Raw genomic sequence first — 26,494 nt, 5'->3', positions numbered from 1 at the left:
ATTCAATATGTAATATTATTTTTAAAAGAACATTCAAAAATTGGTCCTAAATTTAAAACATCGTTAACAATGGCTCTGGAATGTCAACATCTATTGTTTAAAGAGAGCTTTATAAATAATAAGGCAGTTTCAAATATGAAAATGTCAAAAAAAATCCAGATTTCCAAAACCTCACCCCTAAATGATACATGAGATCTTAACAATAACAATATTTGATTAACCTACTCACCACCGAGACCATCACGGTAGAACTAATTACATCTTAGGTACAGGAATGATAAACTATCGCCCGATACTCAGCTTCAATTCGAGAGCCACTCAAAATTTGCAATTACCACATATTTCGACTGATGAGTAATATAAATTCATAAAGAAACTTTTAATAGGAATAATTGAGGGTAGTCACATCGGTAATTCTGAAACTACCCACATAAATAGAAGAGGAAACGTCAGATTGTCTAATATACACTACCGAGGACTTTTATCAAAATATTTACTCTTCAAGCAGCTCCCGAATCGATCGAACCGGGCTTACACCATTTCGTACGTTCGCTACATTTCGGGCCGTTCGAAGGCGGACTGAACGATCTCGAAAGGAGGTCGAAACGAACACACTGCTAGATAATATATTGCCCCAAACTGTCATAAATAAATGTATTTCGATGTAAATAAAATTTATTGAATGTCTTTTGTGCTATCTTACCCCTATATTAACAATAAATAGTATACAGTTAAAAAAATCTACCGCATAAATGGAAAACTGAAAGATGGCAACGCTTCAGCCGGACGACGCCGTGAGTAAACTTCACCAAAAATCTATACAATTTCTATACAAGTGCGTCATCGCAACTATTAAATACTAATTACAATAAATAGTCTATCAAACAAAATGTCGTAAAACATTTCAAGATTTAGGAAGAACGCTACGTTAACGTTTAGATTACGAAATCCGGTGAAAAATTCACGTTTTAACTTTGGTCAACAATTTATTGGTCACGAATTCGCTATTTTAATGGCTTTGGATTTCATATAAAACGTCCCGGCTAATGGCTTCATCGGCTTCTATTTATTCACCGGAGGGCTTTCTTATTCATATTTAGATTAAAAAACCGTTGATAAACTCTAAATCAGTGTAACATTGTACGGCCAAAGTGATCGTGCGTCTCTTTCCATCGCGTCGCGTTCGCGGCGGATCGAAAAGAGACGGACCGCTACTTCGATCGGCGCAGCCATTAACTTCGACGTGAATTCTCAAAATTTCTAACTACATTAACTATCCGAAGCCGGCGACCGCTCACAGTATGTCATTCAAGAACGAATTGTCTAGCGAGTTGAGCAGCTCTTGGGCCGTCAGGTTGCTCGTGTCCGAAGACGGCATATTGTCTAAGAAGTCGAGGTTGAAGTCCGCCGTCTGCCCCGAGAAGGCCGACTGCAGCGACGGGAAGCTGTTTTGGTTTATCCCGTTCTGGGAGACCATCGAGTTCATGTTCTGCGAGTGCATTTGCATTCCGTTCTGCATGTTCTGGTGGTTGCCCATGCCCATGCCGCCCTGCATGGACATACTCTGCGACTGGTTCATGTGTATGTTCGGCATCTGAAGGAAATTAATTTACTTTTTAAAGACCATCCTAAGGCTAAAAGCCTTTAAATACATAGGACATCGCGTTGTCAGAGGGTATTTTACTGTAGTTTTATAACTCAGTCATACAATATAATTTATTATTAACTTTAAACAATTATTGACATTTTCGTGTGTCTCTAATTAATTGAAATAACATTTACCTGTCCCTGAACACTCATCATTTGGTTCTGCTGCATAATGAGATGCGTCATCGGAGCTTGTTGCTGACTTGACGTCCTGGAAACCGAATCCCGATTAGTACGGAATGTAAAATGTAACAAGGAAAAAGTTAAATTCATTTTTGAATACGTTTATTTAAGTTAAAACTGTAACTCTTATATGATAAATGGGTACAATTTTAAAACTGAAATATCTTAGAAAACTTTTCATATTTATTAAAAAACAATATGACTGACGTATCTTCAATACATTTTGTTATGAAGATTAATTATATTTTCGCAGTTAATATATATTAATAAAAGCAGCGATAAGATAAGATTAACGACCAAAGTAGAGGACATTATGAAGAAAATAAGGGAAATGAAGTGGACAAAAATTATCACAGAATGGCAACCACGAGGTGGAAAATGGAAAAGAGTAAGACAGTGCAAGAGATGGGCTGACGATATTAAAAGAATAGGAGGCACAACTTGGATGAGAAAAGCTAACATTAGGAAAAATCGAAGCAGCTGCAAGAAGAAGCCTATGTGTTACACGCTGATGACCAAAACCTGATGGATTACATTATCTTAGGTTATGTAACTACAACAAATGTTTTTATGTATTTTGTATTTTCCTTATTTAGAAATAAATATCGGTGACGCTACAGCCTATTTAGTTCGAAAGCATGTTAACTGCGCACATAGAAAGAATGTACATTGGCCGAGAATCGAACCTACGACTTCAGGGAAGAGACTCGCACGCTGAACCCACTAGGCCTATACTGCTCACTATGACTTAGTTACGTTAACTAATAAACATACTCTATGTTTGTGTTAAATTAAAATATATTAAAAAAACTTGCTAACCTTTGTTGTTGATGCTGCATAAGTTGCTGCTGCTGCAGTCGCGCTTGCTGCATCTGTAGCTGCTGTTGCTGCGACATACTGCTCACGCCACTTACGTTGCCCATGCCACCCATGTTCCCCATGTTAAATCCAGCTGAAAATTATAATCAATTATAATTTTGAATTAATGATTTTTATATTAAAATTAACCACGTCTTGTTTGTAACTATAACATTATTGAAGAAACAAAACAATATATTGGTAAATTGATCTTTATTAACAGAACACAAGTTTTTATTAAAGAGTCTAAAAATATACAACATATTTATATAAGAACTATATTATCAAATTATCGCAAAGTTAAAACATTGTTATTTATATAGTTTGTCTAAATCCTGTGCCGACTGATGTTTGTGTATTAAGTAGCAACTGATTATATATATATATATATATATATATATATATATATATATATATATGAAATCGTTAAAAACTTAAGAAATTTACTCACCCTGATGATGATGCGGAAACTGCTGTCTCGCCGACTGCTGCTGTATCAGCACATGCCTCCAATCGGGCGAATAATGCCTCGCGTGTGGGGGAAACGCGCGGGGGGGCGCAGCCCGCCTCACGCCTGACGTCACGAAACGGGCCTTGTACTCGGGCGGAGGCGGACGCATCTGCTGCTGCTGCTGCGCTCGCAACATTTGTTGCTGCTGCTGCTGCAACATCTTGGCCTGTTGCTCGCGGGATATTCCGGCTGCTGCTATGCCTGTAAATTCAAAATTTGTCTTCCTAACGAATCCTCTAACACATAAGGCTCTTTGATTTCGACCTTAATGTAAACAATAAGACACTAACATCCCAATAATGCTTCAGTTGATACAAAGTGTTTGATATAATATTTAAAACAATACCAAACGGACAATCAAATAATCAGCAAATTATTCACCATGGCAATATACAATTGTAGTTCAATTATATATCTATCCCTTTCATACCGAGTTATAAAATATCCATGTCTCGCTCTCGTAATTGAATTTCGTCTCATATAGGTGACCTCAATACGTAATACAATTTCGATGTACCATAGTTATACGAAACACTACGACATTAGGTATAAAGGACTGACGCACCTAATTCTAATCTTAATTAATAAGAAAATAATTTTACTGTAAAAAAGTTATGACTGAATTTATAATAATTGTGTGTATATATGTGTATTGTTAGTGAGCATTATGTCACGCAATTTTTGGAGATTATTGACCCTCCCCCCCCCCCATAAAACCCACCGTAACGTGTTCTTTATCGTAACGTTTAACAAGAGGACCCCCCCCCCCCCCCCCCAAATGCGTGTGTGTGTATATGTTTGTGTGTCTATTTGTATTTACTACGTGAACACCACAACCTAATAGAGGATAAAGTAGACTTTTTCAACTTTTTGTGCCTTACAACTAAAAAATATTATTAACATTTAGTTTTTTTTTTATTATTTTAGATAAGTTTGATAATTCTATTTTTGTTGGTAATAGTATTTTCCTTACTAGGGTTGCATCTGAAGAGCGATAAGTTACATCCTTAACAATTATGTTATTTGTTTTTCTTTTAAAGTAAATTACTCAGAAAACGAAGTTAGGAAGATCGTGAAGGGATATTCCTTGTGCGCAAACTATTAAGATTGGGAATAAAATCGTAATTTAATTAAATGGAAATAATCCATTAAAAATATCTAACAGAAGAATGTAACAAACAATTATATTGTATAAATTATAATCGACTCACTAGTCTTACGTCAACGTTATGTACAAAATTGTATAAAATTGTACATACATTACAACATTTTGAGCGATAAGTATTGGAATTTGTATATAAATGTCCAATAAAAACGCTATATAAAAGTGGGCTATAAAAGTACATACGCGATAAGAATAAGTATATATACACTTTTATACATTACAAAACGATCCAGCTCATTTGTATAAAAAATAATCGCACACAGGAATTTCAGTTTTACGTCACAGGCTTCGTCAAAATTTCGCTATGGGTAGGTTACCCAAGAGTTTCTAATTCGATCGGGGATCGAACCTAAAGGCACTAGGCCAATAGATTGTAAGCAAAATTAAATCCTTACCAAGAGGCGTCTGAGGGCCCGGGGCGGTCTGCGCAGGCGCCGAGGGTCGAGCTCGCATGCCCTGCGAGAAGCTCATACTCTGCGACTGAGACACGTTGTACGTATCACAGTTACTTCCTGTAATTAACAAATTTACACAAATACAATAAACAATTTGTCTAGCCAAGTTGTCGTAATTTGTGAAACAATTATTGTTTAGCTGGGAATCAAAGCGAGATGAATTAATAATAATAAAAACTTTATTCATGACAGAAATAGGTTGTGACAAAATACATACTAGGGAATGCAACATTTATTCCGTGGTATATGGGTCAATTGTATGTAACACTTAGTTTAAAGCCGGATTAAACCATACTTTGTAAATCCATATTATAAAGTCGCGTGTATCAATTTGTTAATAATGGCAAGTTCCGAATAACTTTGTTCTGATAAATTTTAAATCCGCTCTGATAAGCTACTTCAAGGCTAAATAAAATACAAATTTAAATCAATTCAAATAAGGCATTTGACTTAAGCTTAATCACTTAATTATAAACCTTAATTAGCGACTATTTAACATTTAACAACACGCACATTTAACATTTTCATCATCAATCATTGGAGATTTACGACGCTCACTCATAAAAATTAAATCAATAGAGATGGCCACTTCAACATACAATCAACATACAATTAGCATAGTCCTTTACTAAAAAATATGACATACACAAAATAAAAATCCAGCAAAATAGCGGATTTGGTATGAAACAGGCGCTTCGAATACTTTCTTTAAAATTGATCAACACACTACCGATTATATTCAACAACAAAGTCTCTTTTTATCAAATTGTGCTTACACTAAAGCAAAATTATTTATGAAGGAGCTAGATAACGGATATATGAATTACTAGTTATTTTATTGTATATATTATTATTTTTTGTAAAATTTATGTTTACCATGTCATATATTATAGAAAAAATATACATTGTATCTATGATGAGGTGAACTTCAATAGATTAATGCGTAATATAGAGAACAAATCGACAATATCCAAAGATAATTATAAATTTACATGTAATGAATCATCACTACGATCTAGATGTGTTTACAACAGTTTTATCTTTGATGACAAGGCCTACTGGTAGCTGGTAGCCATTGTGATTACGTGATTAAATCATTATAATTATACACATAGACGAGGACAGACTAGTTTAAACCTCAATGATCTATCCGCCATTTTGATGTTAGAGAAACAATTCGTTTTCCTATAAATTCACTCATTAGTAAGCTTATCATTGAAAAGTTTAGAAAATGAAACGTCTCTCAAGGATAATATAACAATGGTGAAACAATGTGATATATGTCTGCAGTTTTTATAATATTACTATAGCTGTGATTTAATAATAAAAATTCATTTATTTCCTTACAGAAATCCTTCCTAACAATACGACAATGTCGAGTGCTAAAAACAGCATTTAATGAGCGCAAAAATGGATCAATATTATATATATAGTAATTTATAAAGTAAACTATAGCATTATTATACACAATATACACTTTAATAAATGATAACGGCCATTTATCATCTATGATACGACTTCCTTACATACGTTCCGTGTTCCGAGTACATAACACACGAGTTACACTTCCTTACAAACATTTGTAACCATATAAGTAAAAACAACATATACACAAAAACGTGATCAATCAACATTTTAATTCTTATATAATTAATGATGTTAGATTCGATTTCTCGTGACGGTTAAAATTTCAGCAGTTTTCAAACTTAATATTGAATTCGGGATTACCATTGACAGTACAGAGCAGTACTGCTTGTGGTGAATGGTCGTAGTTGAATTCGTGTATGCGGTGATGTTAGTTATTTCGACTATGTATTTGCGTGCTGATCCCACGAGAAATGCGTAGTCTTATTTCACAATGCCTACTGCTGATAGAGGACAAATCTGTTTTTTGTATATTATTATTATTATTTTAATTACTTAAAGATGTCTCGTGGAACATGGTGTAATGGTTGTAGCTCCATACAAAGATTTTGTAAAGATTATTTACGTAATTATAAGTTTATAATAATAATACATAGCTTCAATACGTTTAAAAAGTGTTTTCTTAATGTGTAAAAGCTATGTTAACAAAAGACAATAAAATGAACAAAAAACCTAGCAATTAAAAAGAGTGGCGGAGAGTTTATTGCTAGTTCTTCTTTTCCGTTCTACGCCCTTTATTTGACTACTGCCAGTGAATGATGATCTTATGCTGATGAAGAGGTAATCGCCAAAATTTAAGCCTACTTTGAACTTACTAGATGTAGAGCGTAGTAGTAGCGTAGAGGTTTTGAGTCCAGATAAGAAAATATCGATTTTATACAATCATTAATAATAAATTAAAGATTGTATAGGCATTATTTGACTCAAACAAACCACATAAGAATCCTAACACATTATATATGTATATATATAATGTGTGTATGGTAGCTTATCATATATATATACAAGTATATTCGCGTGATTTTTATCTTGTTCGGTCGTGGGTGACTGACTAATTTAATTCGAAAGCGTCTTTGTCACGCTTTTACGAATTTATCAAGTGTATGCAAGCTATGCCATCGTTTAATATTTTATTACAGCATCAGATATATCATCATTCATATTAACATATTCAATATTCATGTACTTAAGTACAGTAAAATCACTCTGACCTATCATTTGATAAATCGTAACGGAATACGATACAAATAATTGAAAACATATTTACGTTAGGATTTGCTAATCACTAACTTTGTTTTAGCTACGTTCAGTGTCAAAGTTGGATGGATTTCTCAAATTATTTATGAATAAATAGGTGATACCCATGGAATGGTATGATGATACGTAAAATAATTTCTAGGCCTCCTCCAGACTCTTCCAGTCTGCTCTCACTCGTCCCACTCTTGACCAAACCTTGCCCTGTTTCATTTCATCTTTCCATCTCTTGTACTGACCTTTCGGACACAGATACAAAACGTCGAAGATAAACCAATGGTCGCTACAACCAACGGTTTCCCAGATTTTTTTTTACAAGTAGGTGGTACACCTGTGTTGCAGATGCGACACGGCTGCAACGTAATAATTTCACAGATATATAATGGCGAGATTCGCACCCCTAAACTGGGCAACACCAAGTAATTTTCGGTAGCCATCAACTGGTATACCACACAGTAAATCACTAAGCTAAGCTACTGTGGTTAAAAAGAACCCATGAATATTATCATACAACATAACATCCCCGAAGTGTTAACCGCGGCGCATTCCCGCAGATCGTCAACCCCAGATGTCCCCCCTCACATCTATTAATCGATGGCAACATATCCCTTATTACAATGGGATAAGATTCAATTCTCTCATATGTTAATAACCTTACATTGTACTGTGTTATGAAAAATAAACGAATAATACTACTTACAATGCTTTAATGTATCTTTATAGATAACTTAGTGATTATTCCCGGAAAAAAATATAAAATTGTCATTTTCAGTAAGTCTTTGCTTAGCGCCTACTATGTTATGCATGTTATAAATTCAGAATATACGTTAATGTTTAATACGTAATCAGGCAAAAACTAAAGCCAATAATGATCAGTGTGAATTCCCGTTTAGTGAAAATAAATTATTAATAACTAATATGTACAATGGTTTAAAATTAAAATGTTATGAAACTTAATTAAAAATAATATAAATAAGAAAAAAAATGTTCTTTTAAGAAAATTTCAAAGGTTGAAACATTCTACGCGATGTCATTATTATTAGAACAGCCTAATAAATATGGCTTCTCGCTGACCTTATGAAAAAAACTGAAAAAAAGGGTAAAACATTATGAAAAAGTATTTAAACAAAAGAGACTCGTTCGAGGGTTTCTTGAAGTTTTCAAACGTTATTTTCAAAAAAACTGAATTGTTCATGAATCATGCGGATGACATTGAACTGTACCTACTAATACAAAAAACTACTAAAGTATACAATTATAGTAAAAGATTTAAAGTCGCGTCTAAGTCTCATGGAGAGATTCAGGGACATATTGTACGACGGTCCAAGTCCGTACTAACCCGGGTAGCGGCTTAGACAAGTGTAATGTTTTAACATTCATTATTATTTTAATGACATGATTGTCCATTTGGCCAGCGCCAGACTCGCGGCTCAGTCTAGATCAAGTCGTCGATTTCCTTCACTTGGCGTAAACTATACCCAAGCCTGACTTCGTAAGGAATTAGTAATGGATTTTGCCATAGTTTGTGTTAATCTTGATCCTGAATCTCGCCCTTAGTCTTCGGCATAAACTGTTCGATACGTCAATGTGGACGAACAAACGCAAACAGGACAAATAAAGTTTTGATTTATTTTTGTACTACACACATGCTTTTTAGCATTAATTTTGTACATTGTGTTTGTTTAATAATTAATAAAACTATGAGATGGTAGAACATACATTAATATAATATAGTTCCACAGAACAGTGCTCTGTTCAGATTTCAATATAAATTGTAACGAACTTTCTGAGCTGTGACATTCGTTGCTCTGTGCAAAAATTATACCATGAACAATGAGCAAAAGGTTGACGGTTCTGTGGTTTATCATACTAGACACTAATAATCAGTTTCAATAGACAAATCAATTTTGGCATTCATATATTTGTGGTTCACGTTATTGTAGTAACTAGAATATAGACTGAAAACATTTAAATCTAAGATATCTTGTCCAAAAACATTGCATTGATCAACGATCTGTACCTACAAACATTTTTTTTCGCCTAGAATGACTTTAAGAACGCATGAAAACCAAAATAAAACGCTTGACATTCTTAAACCATAGAACATATAGCGCCGCTGAGCAAAAGTTCAGTGAAAATGACGACTTGTGTATATTCTGTGCAATTTAATATTGATTACGAAGTCGTCAGCCTTTTTATCGACACGCTACACTTAGCAACACTTAGTTTGTACATAACAAGTGGTATTCAAAGATAAATAAGTTCTCTTTTGAGACCTTGTTAAATGTAATCAATAACCATTCTCATTGCGTAACATAATAGTATATAGTAATATAAAATTAATTAATTAAATAATTAGATTGACACGAAAAACTTGCCTTAATTGATCGGTTTGAACACTCTTTTTAATTCCAGCCAGACAATGCAACTGGCAAAAATGTTTACATATAAATTTAGTAATTTATTGATTTCATGCATCCATAGTTAATGCCGAAGTCCTGGTTGCGGATGTAATAACAAAAACTCTATACTAGACCTACTGAATTTTTACGCCCTTCACCAACACAAAGTGAGCTGCTCTTGCCAAAATACCCGACATCCACGCAGAAGAAATGCAGGCGGAAGTTAATCGAAAATGAAAGCCTTTTTTGAATTTACGGTCTAGCACTTAAAAATCAATCTTACCTTGATGATGCTGAGGTGATGGGTTCTGGTTGTGGAAGGTGGCGTACAGTCCCTGCTGAGCAGCCGCTGAAACGTGACCACTCCCACCACTGACTTGCATATGTTGAGCAGCGGACACCTGGATTGATAAATCAGGATTAAATTTGTGTACGTATATAGACTAAGTTGTCGAGTTGTATGTCATATTTATTACGTTAATTCTAACATATATCACAAGCAGAGCGTACGTGTTTAAAAAATATATTTTGTAGACAGATTTGGAATAGTCTGCCCAAAAGGAAGACAAAAATTACGAAATAATAGATGTCTCGTCAAAGAATTTCAAATAAAGTAACATAGTTAATAAATATAGTGTTGAGTTAATATAATTTAGCTAATACAAATATTTTACCAATGACTGCAAATAATAATATTTCAATGGTGCTACAACCCTATATAATCCGAGATGGCAAGCGTTTCTTTCATCATTATTTTGAGATGATCAACCCGGTTTCCGAGAAATTTTTGCCTTCTAAGCGAAGAAATATCAATCTACGTGACTTGAATGCAAGACCTCAGGGTCGGGTGTCGCAAGCGTAAACCACTGGGTCAACACTGCCCTTTATAAAAAACAATAAGACATATACAGAGTTCTACGTCCAGAAATGTATCAAATTAAAATAATCGCAAATTCATATCCTTTTATATTTTTTTCAGTACAAAATATAGACTTATTAAAATAAACAACTACGCAAACACTTATTTTTAAACACGAAACCTGTTCCAACGGATATCTTTATGGGTAATTGGGATATCTAGCGCTTTCGCCGACCAGAAACGTTATTATAACCGCTTTGCGCCATACTCAGAATCATCTATGAAGTGCAAACAGTTGTTGCCTATAATAAGTACTGCGCTGGTACCTGTAACTGGCTGCGATCCTGACGTTTTTTATGCAATTCCGATTAGTCCTCTGTATATCCGTAGCGTCGAACTCGCAACCTTGAAATCGTGCCGTACAAAAACTCAATATTGAAGTCGGGAACGCCATTGGCAGTTCCGGCAATGATCCAATTGGAGCTCATAGTTACTACACAAAATCTACTAATCGGCTAGTTTTTAGATACATACAATTTTATTTTACAATTCTTATAACATGAAGTTACTATTAATACCTATTAAATTCCAAACGATATTGTATCTCTTTGTGTTCGAATACTGGATTCGTATAAAACTAATGTATTGAACACAGTCCGAGTGTCGACTAAAGTCAGGTTAAGATGCAACGCGGTTTAGCCCTAAGTACGACTCCCGTATGTCATAATCCAATAGGTTTTAGAATGAGTGAGGCCTAACTGAGTGCACTCTTGCAAACCATTTTAATACATACTAACTTAGCTACGCAGAAGTTAAAGAAATACTTTTTATCTTAGATAAATTGTAATAATCAATGGCGCTACAACCCTTTTAGGTCTGGGCCTCAAATTTTTGTATCTGTTTCATGATCATTTTTCAATCTAATAGGCAAGTAGGTGATCAGCCGGCTGTGCCTGACGCACGCCGTCGACTTTTTGGATCTAAGGCAAGCCGGTTTCGTCACGATGTTTTCCTTCACCGTTCGAGCGAATGTTAAATACGCACACAGAAAGAAAATGCATTGGTGCACAGCCGGGGATCGAACCTACGACCTCAGGGATTAGAGTCGCACACTGTAGCCACTAGCCCAACTGCTCTCTTAGATAAATGTGTGGAAAATTAATTATTAACATTTAAATAGACTAGTCTAAGGCTTTAGCACTGAAGGAACTTGATAATACATTTATCAAACGTATTAATGATATGAATCAATGTGTAATGACCATCTTTCGAGGTTAACTAGCTGTTTATAGCACCTCGTCTTTATAAGTAATTACTATCAACAAATATGAGCTTAAATTTCGGCTAAGAGCGTCTCAATGACAGCTGCCAGTATGAAGCAGTCAACACATACACCGACGCCACCGGACGCCGCGAACCGGTTCTGATCCGCACGTCCCTCGCCAATATACGCGTAATACTTTAGCCGTCAGTGATGCCAACTCAGCGCTTTCACCGCCAGATCTAGCGGATTTGTGGTACACAAAAATCTCCCAATCCAACAAATCCTTATACGGATTTCGCTAGCTAAAACATTTAGGGCTTTTAACACCATTTTTCCAGCGCCTAATGCCTAAGTAAAGCAAATTGCAATTACGTTAAATCAAGCGCTTTTTTTTGAATGTAATAAGCGCTATTCCGTAAACTAGAGTGCTGCACTGTGCGTAATAGTTTAGCCGTATTGTACAGACAAGCTAACGGAACCGCTTAATCTGGTCGCACATCGCGCCAGCCATGAGCACTGTATTGGCAACCCCCTTACATCGCTGTATTAAGGTCCAGTTTTCAATCGACACCACCCATAGTAAGTCCGAGCTTTCCGCGCGATTGCAATCACGAATTCACTATCCGTTATCCCATATGTTGTAATACCAGTGCACTAGGGTATATTTTGTTACCAAAATTACCTTTTTTTCGGCAGCATTTTTTTTGTTGTTGTAAAAGTTTAATCTTAAACTAGTTTACGTCATGGTAGCTTGTGTCAATTGCTGTCTGATTTCAATCGTTTCAACCCCTTGCTTGAGGTTTAAAATCTTACATCTCCAGATAACATTTATGAACTGTGTTTTGACGTCAGAGGAGCTAGCGGTTCAAGGTACGACGTCACGAACGCCCATACAGGTCAAAGGTTAAATCTATTAATAACACAAGAAAGTATGAACTGCCTACACCCGAAAAGGGGTGAAAATCCTATCTTGCCAATACAAAGCTATAGACATGTATCTGCTCCAAATAAATATGTTCTTTTAATTTGCCGGAGTTGGACACTTCGTGAATATTTTGGACACGCTTCAGTAATTTTCAAATTTATTTGTTAATATACAAATTTAAACAAACTCCTCATTATATTTGTTATTAGTAATAACACTAATCATACCGTTGTAGTAAATTTAACAGTATATAGAATGCCAGTCCACATTAGTTCCTGTTTTAATTAAATTCAAGACAGTGGGGAGAGACACGTGGAGGCAGGAAGTAATCACCGCGACTTTTTCCATTCGAATAATAGGATGTCATTGGCCTTTGCCTCTTATCGTACATTGTTACACTTTAGAAAGCGAGGCCCGGTTCCATAATTTACCGGGAACTAAGATCTAACGTCTCCAATCTAACTGTAAATATTTCAATTGTTCGAAACAAAGTATGAAACAGCCGTCCTTAATGTAACGCTTGTGTGTAACGTAAAATATTATGTATCTTCGAGGGATTCTAATCCTCGAAGGAGCGATGCTTATGTGACCCACATGACCTTAGATTTTTTAACTTTAAATACAGTTTGAACGAAACATGTGGTCGGACACATCTGGTCGCGAATCTTGTTTTGTAAACAGAGCGATATACATGTAAAAGTTTCTTGCCTATTACAAATATTGTGCACTCGATCATACTGAAGCTATAGGAAAATAACCGACAGGCTGGAACGGCGATTGATGCATGCATTATTAGCTCATTGCAGTACTCTAAATCCAAAGACCATATTAACGTGTAGTGGGCGTGGGTGAGCTAGAAGAAGACGACGCGGTTAGACGTGTCTCTCACGGCGCGGTCACCCTTCTCTCCTTCAGTCTGCGAACGGGCTAGCAGCGCGCGCACTTTATACCCGGTCGATAATACCCCAGACTCCTATGGTTTTTTATGTCTCTTCGCGTCATGAATTACAAAATAAAAAAAGTAACAACGAATGCATTGGATTTTTCAATTAATTTATATTCACACGATCGTATTAACATTGCCGATTTACGTTTGTCTAACGGCTTGCATTCGGCAAGTTTGATGTTTCGGCGCGAACGAAATGAAATAAGTGAATATTTATAGAGCTGAAGTACGCATGAGCAAATTAATTCAAAGTACTCACCTGCAGATTGTGATGAGGCTGCGAAAGATGTAACTGCTGTTGTTGGGACATGTGCAAGTGGTCCATCGAAGGTTGCGCAGGTCTCGGCCCGGGGCGGTAGTTGCCGTAGCCCCTGTACCGCGCCCAATCACCACCGGTCGCTTGCTGATGCTGTTCCGCCATATGCTTAAGCGTCTGAGCCGCCGGCGACATCTCCCCGGCCCCATACGGCCTCGGCGCCGGTTCTCCTTCCGACGGCTCCAGACTACCAATATTACCCCCATTCAACTTCCCCGCATCCAGATCAAAATCTTTCATGAACTCAGGGTATTCCGATATTTCGGTAATGAGATCTTCGAATGTATCATCCCCGTCGTCTTCGCCTATCAGCTCCGCCAAGCCAGGGAAAGAGGAGGCTGCATCTCGCTCCAGAGCAGCAGCACACTCGTCGAGACCAACAAATTCATCGTCAGCTACCTCTGATTTACATTCTGCTTTGCATTCCCTTTCGCAGTCTAGTGGGGTTGGTATTCGAGGTGGTTGCTGTGGTGGCGGGGATCCGGACGTTTTCACCGCATTGGCTAGAGCTTTTACGGTTACATTCGTGGATATCTGCTGCGGTTGCGAGTCCGCCGCAGACGTCGTGAACTCTAGCTGCTGGACAATCTCTACGGAGAATTTCGTAAGAGCCTCACCAGCTCCATTTACGCCAGCATTTCCACACTGTAATTTCGCAGGTGGTTCATAATCGCCACAGCCAAATTTTTGTTGCTGCAAAAAAACATAATTATTAAAAAGTGAGATACTTAAATATAATTTAATAAAATTGATATTACGTAAGTACTTCACAAAGACAATGACATTGTGCAATGAAAAGATTAATGAGTTAACGTTTTAGTTCCTGTCCCTAGGGCTTCGCTTCTTATTCAATGTATTTATATGTATATACATGTTAAGTAAACATTAAAAGTAGCATGTGCTCAACCAAACGCGTAGTAAACAATTTAGTTCACATAACGCGTCCATTCGCCCAGCACTAGCCTCAACAACAGCTATTTAAAGACATTGATTCAACTTTTGCACCGCAATGTGTGTAATAAACAAAGCAATTACCTTGAATATTTATTTACATTTATAGGGAAAAACTAGTATGAGATGTTCGTTCAAGGATTTGATGGAAATCCATGAATAAATTGAATTTACGTATGTGTCATTACTTGATACTAAATTATATTAAAGGACCAGTACTTAATAATAATAAATCTTTGTATAATAATATCTATAAGTAGGTATTTTAAAGCCTCAGAAGAAAATTATATTTTTTTAGATTTTATTAAAATGTAAGTAAATGCTACTAACAAGAATAGTATGGAGTGTGAAAAACAGAATATTTTTAAATAATTACCAGTCTAGATTTGAATAATTGCTAAAGCAAGGTTAACAACACTGACAATTAAAAAGGAACTAAAACTTTAATCGGAATCTAAGATGGGTTCAAAATCCACGAACTACTTATGACAAAATATTATTTAATTTTGCGCAATGCGTAATTTTGGGTTAATTTATTTTTTGTTTTATAAGGTCGTCGCGATACGCTAGACTACGCAAAAACACCTAAGTTAGTAATTTTAAAGGTCTAGTCAGCAGGTCCATCAAAAATCAGACGTAGGAAAGAAAATAAAAATCCTAACCAAAACTATTTTTTTAACGGAAATAATTAAAAAAAAAGAACAGAAATAATTTGTCGTATTTTAATGCAAATTCCAATACTTCCGAATGAAAATGTTAGCCTTGATATGTAATAGAGTTTCCAAGCTCTCGAGCTAATAGTGAGCGGCGCAAAATAGGTCCGAGACAATGCGAGGCAACGCTTACGACATTGCGCAGTTTGCACAACAACTGCTCAGCCCTACTGAGTTTATTAAATACAATACTTTCACAATTTACATGAATAGTTAATAAGAAACTCCAACTTAACTAATGAAATTTTGTATTTGACCTCTAATAATGAAATACAAGCGACATTCCCTGATACAAATTAGTTAATGTACATCGAGAAACTATTCGAAAGTCTTCTAATATTGTTAATGGAATTCATTTGGTACAAGCATAGTACATTTTATACCCACTAATATGGGGGAATAAAAAACAAACACCTACAGAGGATAAAGCACAAGAAGTGCATAATTAATTAACAAAAAAGACTCTAAATAACATGCAACTATAACTAAAATTAAATATAAATAATAATATGTATAAACAGACATATATATAAGTAGTTGTTAGCTACTGTCGATCGCCTACTCGTTGGTCGGACCAAATTAAGACAATTATGGGTCTCATGCACTAATATAGGCTGAAGATTGAGTGATGAGGAGGCAGCAAGTCGATGTATCTTTAAGGGGTTTTGAAGTCACGACCTTAAGTATTGAAGACTGCAAAAAAATGCCGATTTGTCGCACTCATCACAATGCGACATTTTAACAGAAATAAATATTTAAAAACAATATAAACAAAAATCATTAACCATAATGAGGAGTTCCTGCTTAAACACCGATTATTAAATGTTAGAGCGTTTTCATTCAAATTTCTCTCATAAGAGAAATTAAAACAGTTAAAATAAAGTTATTTATTTAAATACAAGACATCGTAATAGAACCGGACGTAAAGTAAAATTCGCCATAGATAATATTAAAACAGGTTAATGAAGAATCCAAGTGTGCGTCATCTCAGCCTAGGACCGATATGTGAGCGTCAGCACAAAGTCGAGGAATCCATGACACGTGAACAGGATATTCAACTCTTGGTCAAGATTATAACAATGAATGTTTTGTATTGTACCACGCTACAATGTATATACTAAAGACATTTCACATATAATCTTCTTTTTAACCAATGCAAGGTACCCAAGGTTGTATGGTTAAGTATGTAACATAATAAAATATATACTTTAGAACTGCTACTACATGACATCACCTTAAATTAAATAGAAAAATTGGCCTTCCTTATTGCTGCCTACCAGACTCGTAGTCGTGTTTTGTTTAATGTTCCTCACATCAACACTAAGGATACAAAAAACTCAGACTTGTATCGACCAGCCCGGACATTGAACGACCAATATTGAAGCCTTAACTATCACGGAATCTGTTTAATAGGCGTATTAAGAATAGCGCAAAATCACCTGGCTCATGAGCCACATACACACAACACACTCACTTTAACACCATCATTAACACAGTCAAATTAGTTAAATGTATATATAATGTATTGAATAATTTCTACAGTTTTTTTTTCTTTGGCTACATCTTTAATATAATTGTTTGTTAATACACATAATTTATGTCAACAGTAATATTACGAAATAAACAAATATATAATAAACACACTAATTCTCCTTCCCAACCAAGCCTTTTAAAACGTGAAATTAATTTACAACTAAACTCGCATTAATAAGTTTATTGTACATATGTATTAAAGAACAAATCATTTCCAAACCAATACTTGGTGAACGCTAGGTAAAACTGTCTGTACAGGTTGTACAGTCCTTATAGCTGTGCGGTTTTCATCAGTTATTTAATGGTATGTAGAGTGCGAAGAAGAAGACAGATAGAGTACGATTGCTAGTGCAATATACAGATGTGTGGAATGAACTGTGTTAGAAATTCAAGGCAGGTGAAAAAGAATAATTATAACACGTGTTTGAAGGGACAATTGAAATCGCGTCCGGATGTAACCCAGCGTCAATTGACTTGCCCTCTGGCATCGCATGCGCATCCCATCCCGTGCCTGTGCGTACATTACATAATTACATTTAGGTATATTAAAACAACAGGTTAATTATCTAGACATCAATTACATATTATTCATGCAAGTACTCAGTCTTCTGTGTGTTTACTGACGCCCTTGGTCACCATGCCAGAGGGCTCGCAATTGCCGGCATTTTGGGTATTGGTCTTTTTTATTTTTTTTTCTCTTTCTCTCGAACCAATTCGACTTTTCCTAAGTCGAATTGGTTCGAATGTGTGTCAACTTTTCAGTGCTTTTCAGCATACGTGTCTCTCTCTCTCTGTCCAAGGCTAAGCTAAATCTCCATTGTGAAGCAATAATAAGAGGCAACTACTTTACGACTTCCGTCAAGAAAAAAATTTACAGCTCGGTTCATTTTCCATACAATTTGTATAGTTTAGACAGATTCTATTGAAACAAAGCATCCACTGAGCATTTGTCAAATTGTGCATAGTAAAATCTATCATTTATGATAATTATTACAATTTACGCATTCTTCGCGCTACAGATAAGAATACAGCGATTAACATATGATTTGAAATCTACTTTACTAACAGATAAAGGTATCTTATATGTGTTTTGTAATTGATAAAATCGGAAACAACTTAGCCGGTTTTTACCGGTTCCACAAGGTTATTCAAGACTCGTTACAAGAACAATTCGAAACACTACAAAAAAACCTTTATCACTGTCCCGTGTATACACCCCCTAAACGTACGTCTCAAATGTCACTTTGGCACTAATGGCACTTTCTAATCACAACTAACAAATTATTTGTCAACTAATTAAGGATTATAATACGTTTATGAACAAATATGTGAATTTAAACGCTACAAGCATTTTAGGCCTCTGCTTCAGATTTCTGTACTGCCGACTTTTTGGGACTAAGGCAAGCCGGTTTCCTCACGATGTTTTCCTTCAACGTGCAAGTCAATGTAAAATTCGCAAATAGAAAGTCCATCGTTGTGCAGCCTGGATCGAACCAACAACGCCACTAGGCCAACACTGCTCGCAAATTCAATATACATTCATACTGTTACCCTATTGTATATAAATTTATACGATTTTTTTAAATATTTACATGTAATTATCGGTCATACTTAATAAAGAATGTAAACAAATTTTAATGAGACATATTTTTCTGTCAGTATATCAGTCACAGGACAATTATCAGGCTTTAAGGAACACTTGTTTGGCCGGGAATCGACCTTCGGAGCTAAGGACTTAGATAATGTAAATCACCTCAACTGGTACCTCAAATGTAAAACTTCTCTGCATTATGTAATGTTAACGCAACTAGAGTTTTATTGAAAACAGAGCGACGCAATATTACTTCATACGCTTACCAACAATACGATATTTCCTAGTGAATTCTTGTCTCGAAATAATTGCGCGTGCGTTATCACTGTTCAATGGTGTCGTAAATAAACACGATTAAAACATTAAAAAGCTCCGACAGGTAGATGGATCTAGTTTCTTGCGTATTTACAAAAAGGTATCCTGTCATTTAAATTCCAAATTTAAAAAAAAACGAGTTTGTTCGTATACGATCAAAAAGTTATATATGCTGCACGTTGTGTATGTCTTCTGCGTATTTGAAAATAGAACTCGCAATCTGCGAAGGTTGTATAACACTATTATACAACCTCATTCATAAAACCGAAAGCGTTTGTTCATACAACGAACAAATTTCAAAAATAGAATTGATCTTTGTCTACATTCTACCCCATAGACAGTTGTCGTCTTATTCTACCGTATTTTATCTAAATCGTACACGTTAACTTATAATTGTGTTCATTCAAAGAACATAGGTATAAAAACACAATGTCGCTTCGCAAGGCGTCATGGAAACCGAGAAACTATAATTATATACATATCTAATTACTTTACACACGTAAATAACGTGATAATGGCAGAACGCAAAACTAGTTTTAAGACGATTGTTACTTTGCAATACGAGATTTCAAAGTCGAATCAAAATCAGTCTTTAGTTACAGGATTTAGGTGTTGAAATTGTATTTATTTTGACTTTACCCACATATCGAAATCTATTTTTCAAGTAATTGCATTGTTAATGTAATGAATAGTAGAAAACTATTGACGAACTAAACTAAAATGAAAAATAATAAATAAGGTAGCTCACACAGCTCACATGCACGCTGCTATGGAGGTTGCTGCTTATGGATGGCAGGTCTGGTTTTCTGTCTGTCTTCTTAGCTTGCCGTTTGGCCTTGCCCTCAAGAAACCTCTTCTGGAGTGCACTCGTCTCCAAGTTTTGCTGTTCACACGCGCCACTGAACGACTGATCGAACCTTGGCACACATTCCGACTGACGGCGTCTGTATGTCTCTATCCTCCTCCTGTTGACAAAGAACAAAATGTTTGAAACACGAATTGTACATCTTCTTCCGATCATTGTGGTAGTTTAAATATTAGTATGAGAAGTAGAACAAAATGCCATAATAGAAGAGTTGGTAGCCCACCCCATCGACCACGTTGGTTGAAGCACCTTGGGTCGTACCTGAGCCGGCCTAGTTGTCGGATACCAATGGATCGGCCTATTTAGTTTATTTATTAGTGGTGGAGGATCTGCTACCGTTGAAAGCCAACAATTGGCGGGAGGTGGTACAGGACAGGGAGCGCTGGAAAATTCTCTTTTTGGAGGCCAAGACACTTTTTGCGTAGCAGAGCCAGTGGAATGAGTGAGTGATGACCAGTAGCCACGCGATTAATTAGAAATAAGGTTTAAAGGATCATTCATCGAATTTTTTACTATTCCTTTCCGCATATAAATTATGAATTTAAATTTTCAAATTTGATTGCTTAGAAAACATTTCCAGGTCTATCACTCAACAATAAATGTAGTGAGGGTAGAAGGTTCTCTTTAGAGCAACTACGAAGCTCTGTCACTTGTCAGTCAAACGTTAGATTTATCTATCGTTATCGTTGTAACTCAAAAACATCGATTCGGCATGATGACAATTGAATATCCAGGTTGAGCAGAGCTCCATGTGAACTGTCTCTTTAAAGCCTTTTAAATAAAATGTACTATAGAGTACAATAATTATCACTTAATTTGATTCGTATATGAAACGTACACATTGAATGCAATTGTTTTCTTTGTATCTTGAAATTAAATAAACAGTTATAGTGTCATTGTCTCACTCACATATAGTATACATAACCCACTCGTCCTAACGAGAAAGTCTCTTCATTTATTAAACATTATTTAGATATTTTATAATGATAAATCGTATTTAGCTTTGGATTTAAAGAAACCCTTTTAAGGGAAAGATGGCGGATTTTTATTATCACCTGTAGTTTTATTAATTATAAAATTAAGCTAATTTTGATTAATGTGCACTGGTACAATATTATAAATGTCCATCTGAGATGATGGATGAGGTCATTTTTATATATAAAGTTGATATTGTTACGTATTAGGCCACATTCAAAAATACCATCGATACGGTTTTAGGAATGTTTTGAACATTGTTTAGAGTTGTGGTATAATAACTAGTAAGGGCCAATGTTTATAACGAAATTTATACCATTGAGTTTAGCAAATGTATCAATTTATAGCATATAACAGATGAAGGCAAAACGTAAACGCAATACAAACATAGATTTTTATCTAATCTATAAAATGCATCATTATATAAGTGATACGTAAAAATTGTCGTCATTTAAGTTAAATACCGAGAATTGACCGTAGAATCAATTGCTATGTTACCTGAAGTTAAAGATATGCATATTGCACCTACTACTGCCTCGTTTGTGTAAAATAATAAAGTAAGAACACGTAATGTATACTAACTTGTTAGTTAAGCATAAAACTATTTATGTAGAAGTATTACTAATAATTTATTTAAAATTTAATGACTGAAAAGCTGATCAACATATCATCGCGAAAACATGTTGGTGTTTAAAAATGAATATATAAACATTTGCTTCAACCAGGCAGCATTAGGAGTGAGTGTGATGTGAGGGATATACCATCTAAGGACGAACAACTTTTAAAAAGATATATTGAAAATTGTGTACATAATTTGCAATATTTAATGAATATACATTACACACCGTGCCCTAACAACAGTATATACCACTGTACGATGTTCAGTGAGCCGCAACTCCGACGGTCACCTTGGGTAAATGTTAATGCGATGTCTACTAGCTTTTCATTTATACGACCAAAATATTCGTTCAAAACGTTTCAAGGCTGTTGTCAACCGCATTATAATACGCATCTACGAAAAACCTTCTGAGAATCACTTTTTAGGGTAAGAGACGTTGCGCTCACGCACCCGAATGAAAACCTTCTCAATTTCACAATCGAGAATTAAATCACGCTAAACTGCCACCTATGAAACGTCTTCCTTTTTGAAATACCGGAGACATAGTTCGAGTTGTCTTTTTTCTAAATATTACCCTGAGTTTCGGCTCAACTAGAGTTGCGTTGTTTTGATACTACTACGTTACCATGGCGGTACTATTGTTTATGACTAATCATAGTGGTAAAAAAACGGTTCGGGTAACAAAAATGAAACCCAGGTTCAATCCTGAACCATAAAACTACCAAGTCCACAAAAAAACTATCGGATTAAGTTTTTAATTTGTCTTACATATAAAGCCTCTGAGCGAGTTTTATTATAAAGTGTCTAAGTCAATTTTTATAAATATCATTACACTTTTTATAATGTTAAAAATGTTATGTTATAATAATGACATGTACTCCATGAGTGAGGAACAAAATCCTTTTCAGACTGAGGTTGGCCGAGTGATGAACATAACAAAACTTGGCACGTGTAAAACCGTTCATATATCATTAAAATGCGTTTAATTCTCCATCCACATAACCGGTACTATACATAAACATCGCGTATATTCTTACCTAATCACACCTAAGCCATTATATAACAAGTATATCGACGAAACACGTCATTCAAATTCGGATACGATATCAATGTAGTGTTATATGCGTTTCGCGTACAAACAAATTGTATATGAACTGAACTAAGAAGAGATGAAGCGAACAGAACAGAAGGTACCAGTGACCCGAAAGCTAGTGCTTTTCTGGCTTAACGAATAAATATCGCAATACAGCATAAAATGCTGCCAGCGTTAAAGGTACACTGCCACAGGGACCAAAAAAAAAACTTTTTAATTATTTATATTACTTTGTTATAAGAACTTATAGGTTAAGAAAATCTTAAAAACAAATTATACGTATGAAGCATGATTAAATCATGATAATACATTGAATTTGTTGTAGGTCTTTTAATAAGTTTGATGAAAGTATTTTAGTATCTGCACAGGTACGGTTCGTTACGTATATGTAAACGTAAGCTTATAACGCCCGCGACAATTTGCATAAGGAAAACACATACTTAAATTCGTAGACAATTTAAAATAACCGATACATAACATTAGTGTAAATACATTTCTAGGCTACCATTAAAAAAAATATTTCCCTCACTATTGAAATCTTTAGTCCATTAACTATGGCCGTAATACTCATCTACATTATATTGTATAACGTTTATTTACACTACTTAAGATTAAAACTAGTACATATTGTAACAATCCCTGAGGAGCTTTTCTAATGGGAACTATTGGGGACGGTGGCAATAATCTTTGGGGTGAAGGCGTAATGCACTGACGCATTGTAGGTGTTTTTGTTTAGTTCAATGACCAGTCACGTCTTGTGCGCGAACGCAAACAACTGACATCGATAAGGTTGCCTTGCTTTTTATATAACGTATATTTTTTCAGTTTACGTTCACTTTCAAATGATTGCATGCTGTACTCCAGCCGTGATGTTTTCTATCGCGTTAGTCTCAATAAAATTGTTCAATTTTATACAATAATCATGACGAGATCTAGATATGTGACGATCCATTAAGATGTTGCCAAAAATACCCTTATATAATCATTAAGTTTATACATAATTTAAGTCTGCAAATATAACAGAAGAATTTAAACAAACAACGGCAGGTATATAAAAAAATATTCTTACATAGAAGTACATGAACATTATACATGCAAAAATTTCGTATTCACTTCTATTATCAAACATTATTGATAGAAAAGCTTTTATGACAAAAAAACTTTCTAGGTTTATTTCTAACCCCAAATATACTGTCATGTCTCGACAAGTAGCATACTACTATAACTATTGTTAATGATATAATTGCGATCTTGAAGTAATATTTAACATATTAACAAGACATAAATTTTATCTGAGCTCTATATAGACTACTTTCACCGCGCGATGCAGACGACATGTAATCTACATTATGTATAACTGATTTCTCACATAAATATACCATTTCCTTTTCTAGAACATACTACAGTATAATAACGTCTATGAATTGTTGTATTTTCGTTTCGTTTTGTGGAAGATTATTTAATTCAATAACTAAACGTAAGGAAAAAAAATGTTTTATACAGTTACTACTAAAGGATAATGACACACTTTCAAACTAAAACATAAACGTAAATTATTTGAATCTGTAGGATTATAGTTTGGTGTATAGTAATGTATTTATATTTATTATATTGTATCTATTGTTCGCATAGTATTTCGATGTATGTATTCTTTACGACACAATTTTTACGTACAACAACGGAAACAATGCAATGAAGGTACATAATCACGAATAACCGTTAGCCACGCGGATAGAAATACATATACAGTTTACATATTGCTCAGATATGCAACTGCAATGTTATATTTAGAAAAGTCAGTGCATATATTTCAAACATGCACACCACCTACACTTATAGGAAGAATCTTTATTATCAGATTTGTTATTTTAAAACATTACAAATAGGTAACATTTTTAGAAAGTTTTTGCTAAAAAGTTAATTATAAAGTATCCCATAGTAGATAAATTTTAATATTAACTTACAAGAAGTTACTTTTACAAGATAAAAAAAACAATTAGTACATTAGTTTTTACATTCAATTAAGTCAGCAAGCGTTAAGCTTTCCTTAAGCGTACACAATTTTTTTTACAAACTTCCAAAGACGCACACCCATTAATTGGGAATGGGGCTAAATAATTTTAAATATGTTTTCTCCTTTTTAGAACAAATTAATGAAATACTATATATAAAAATAATCTTACTAGTGTCATTTCTTACTATGTTAGATTACAATATACAGTCAAAACCATTTACTACAACATCATATAGCATACCAGTTATATTGATATCAAGGATCCCGGCTGAATTCTATTGTATTAGGTACTTAATAACCTCATTGGCTGTTAAGTCTATCAGTTTTTACAACTAAATATGAGTAGTCCTTTCAATGTTGTTAAACAATTTTGACTGTAATAATGTAATATGTTATTAAAACTTATAATATTATAAATATAAATGTGAATAAGTAGTAAATCTGTCACTAAAGGAACACATTGAAAATAGGACTAGATTTAAATACCAAATAGTTGTCCACTGTTTTACTCTCCTTTAATTAATATATTTATCTACTAAAAATAATAATAACTAAAAAGGATAGAATTAATCAATCTGAATTTGGTGCACAGAAATACCTAGAAAATTCCGGACAGGAAAATGATTATAGAATATATAATTGTTAGTTCAGGTAAGAACTTAAATCACACCGATTCTTACTTTTAATGTTAATGTTTGACTTTTTGACAATGCTCAAGAAAATTCTATTTTAGTACTAGATCGCAGACCTAAGAACTCAAGTATTATTTTTACTTTAAATGGTCTTTAAAAAAACTCACTCGGGACCCTGGAATCAAATCACTTAAGACTATTCACAGAAAAGTCTTGTAAGAGACAACTCACCTTAGACGATCAACAACAGCTTGACGTTTCGGAGGTAGTATCATTTCTTCCATAGGCTGCAACATGTTAGGCGGGTGCTGGGCAGGCGAGGCGCCGGGCAGCAGGCCGCCCGCGCCACCGCCTCCAACCAGATGCTCCACGGTGAATCTTTACTACTTTACCTCTGAACTACCATTCTCAGTCCTTAAACTACAGATCAGCGATCAAGTACAGCAACGTAGTGATAACACTATGAGATAGTAACAACAGTTCGTCCTATACACTCTTAGCACATTTTTCATGATTACACTTTTACAAGTACGCACTTGTACGAGCCCGATTCACACGGTACCTTCAAGAGTCACTTAGCTCGCTCCGACTGCTATCATGTGATTTAACAAACGGAATATTAAAAACAAAACTTGTAAACTCACATATCAGTCATCGCTACAAAGTTTTTAATACCAGTTGTAAATTCTCAATATGAGTACTACAAAATCATTCTTTAACACCCTAATGGGATGATTACTTAATAATTTAATATTTTCATTTCATAGAATTGGAGAATAACTTGAATTTATCATTATCACAATAAACAGTTCAACGCCCACAAGTACCCAAACACAAGAATTGACTGAAGGCTGAAGCACTGAAACTGGCTTGACGGGCGCGGGGTACATAACGGCGACTCGGCGACGCTACTTTGAAGTTTAGCTATCAACTGACATAACCTTAGTGTTGTATACAACTGGTCGATAAAAATTAAAGGGTTT

The 26,494-nt window shown here is 34.9% G+C and overlaps 1 protein-coding gene across 2 annotated transcripts; it reads right to left on the bottom strand.

Moving 5' to 3' along the window:
- Position 1: 1 nt before the first annotated feature.
- On the bottom strand, positions 2-26,414 carry LOC123714883 (neurogenic protein mastermind-like). 2 transcript variants are annotated; one of them, XM_045669514.1, is made up of 9 exons: positions 25,743-26,414; positions 20,062-20,278; positions 14,154-14,903; positions 10,184-10,301; positions 4,760-4,876; positions 3,140-3,400; positions 2,650-2,782; positions 1,783-1,858; positions 2-1,594 (listed from the first exon to the last, which is right to left on the bottom strand). In XM_045669514.1, exons 1-9 carry the CDS (start codon positions 25,805-25,807, stop codon positions 1,295-1,297), a joined length of 2,037 nt encoding a protein of 678 aa, XP_045525470.1. In that variant the 5' UTR covers positions 25,808-26,414; the 3' UTR covers positions 2-1,294. The 2 variants fall into 2 exon arrangements, with proteins under 2 accessions (XP_045525470.1, XP_045525471.1); XM_045669515.1 differs by having other exon boundaries at positions 20,071-20,278.
- Between the last annotated feature and the right edge of the window lie 80 nt (positions 26,415-26,494).

The sequence above is a fragment of the Pieris brassicae genome, chromosome 10 (genome assembly GCF_905147105.1).
Source record: "Pieris brassicae chromosome 10, ilPieBrab1.1, whole genome shotgun sequence".
NCBI classification, from domain to species: domain Eukaryota; kingdom Metazoa; phylum Arthropoda; class Insecta; order Lepidoptera; family Pieridae; genus Pieris; species Pieris brassicae.
This window is presented reverse-complemented; position numbering and strand designations above follow the sequence as displayed.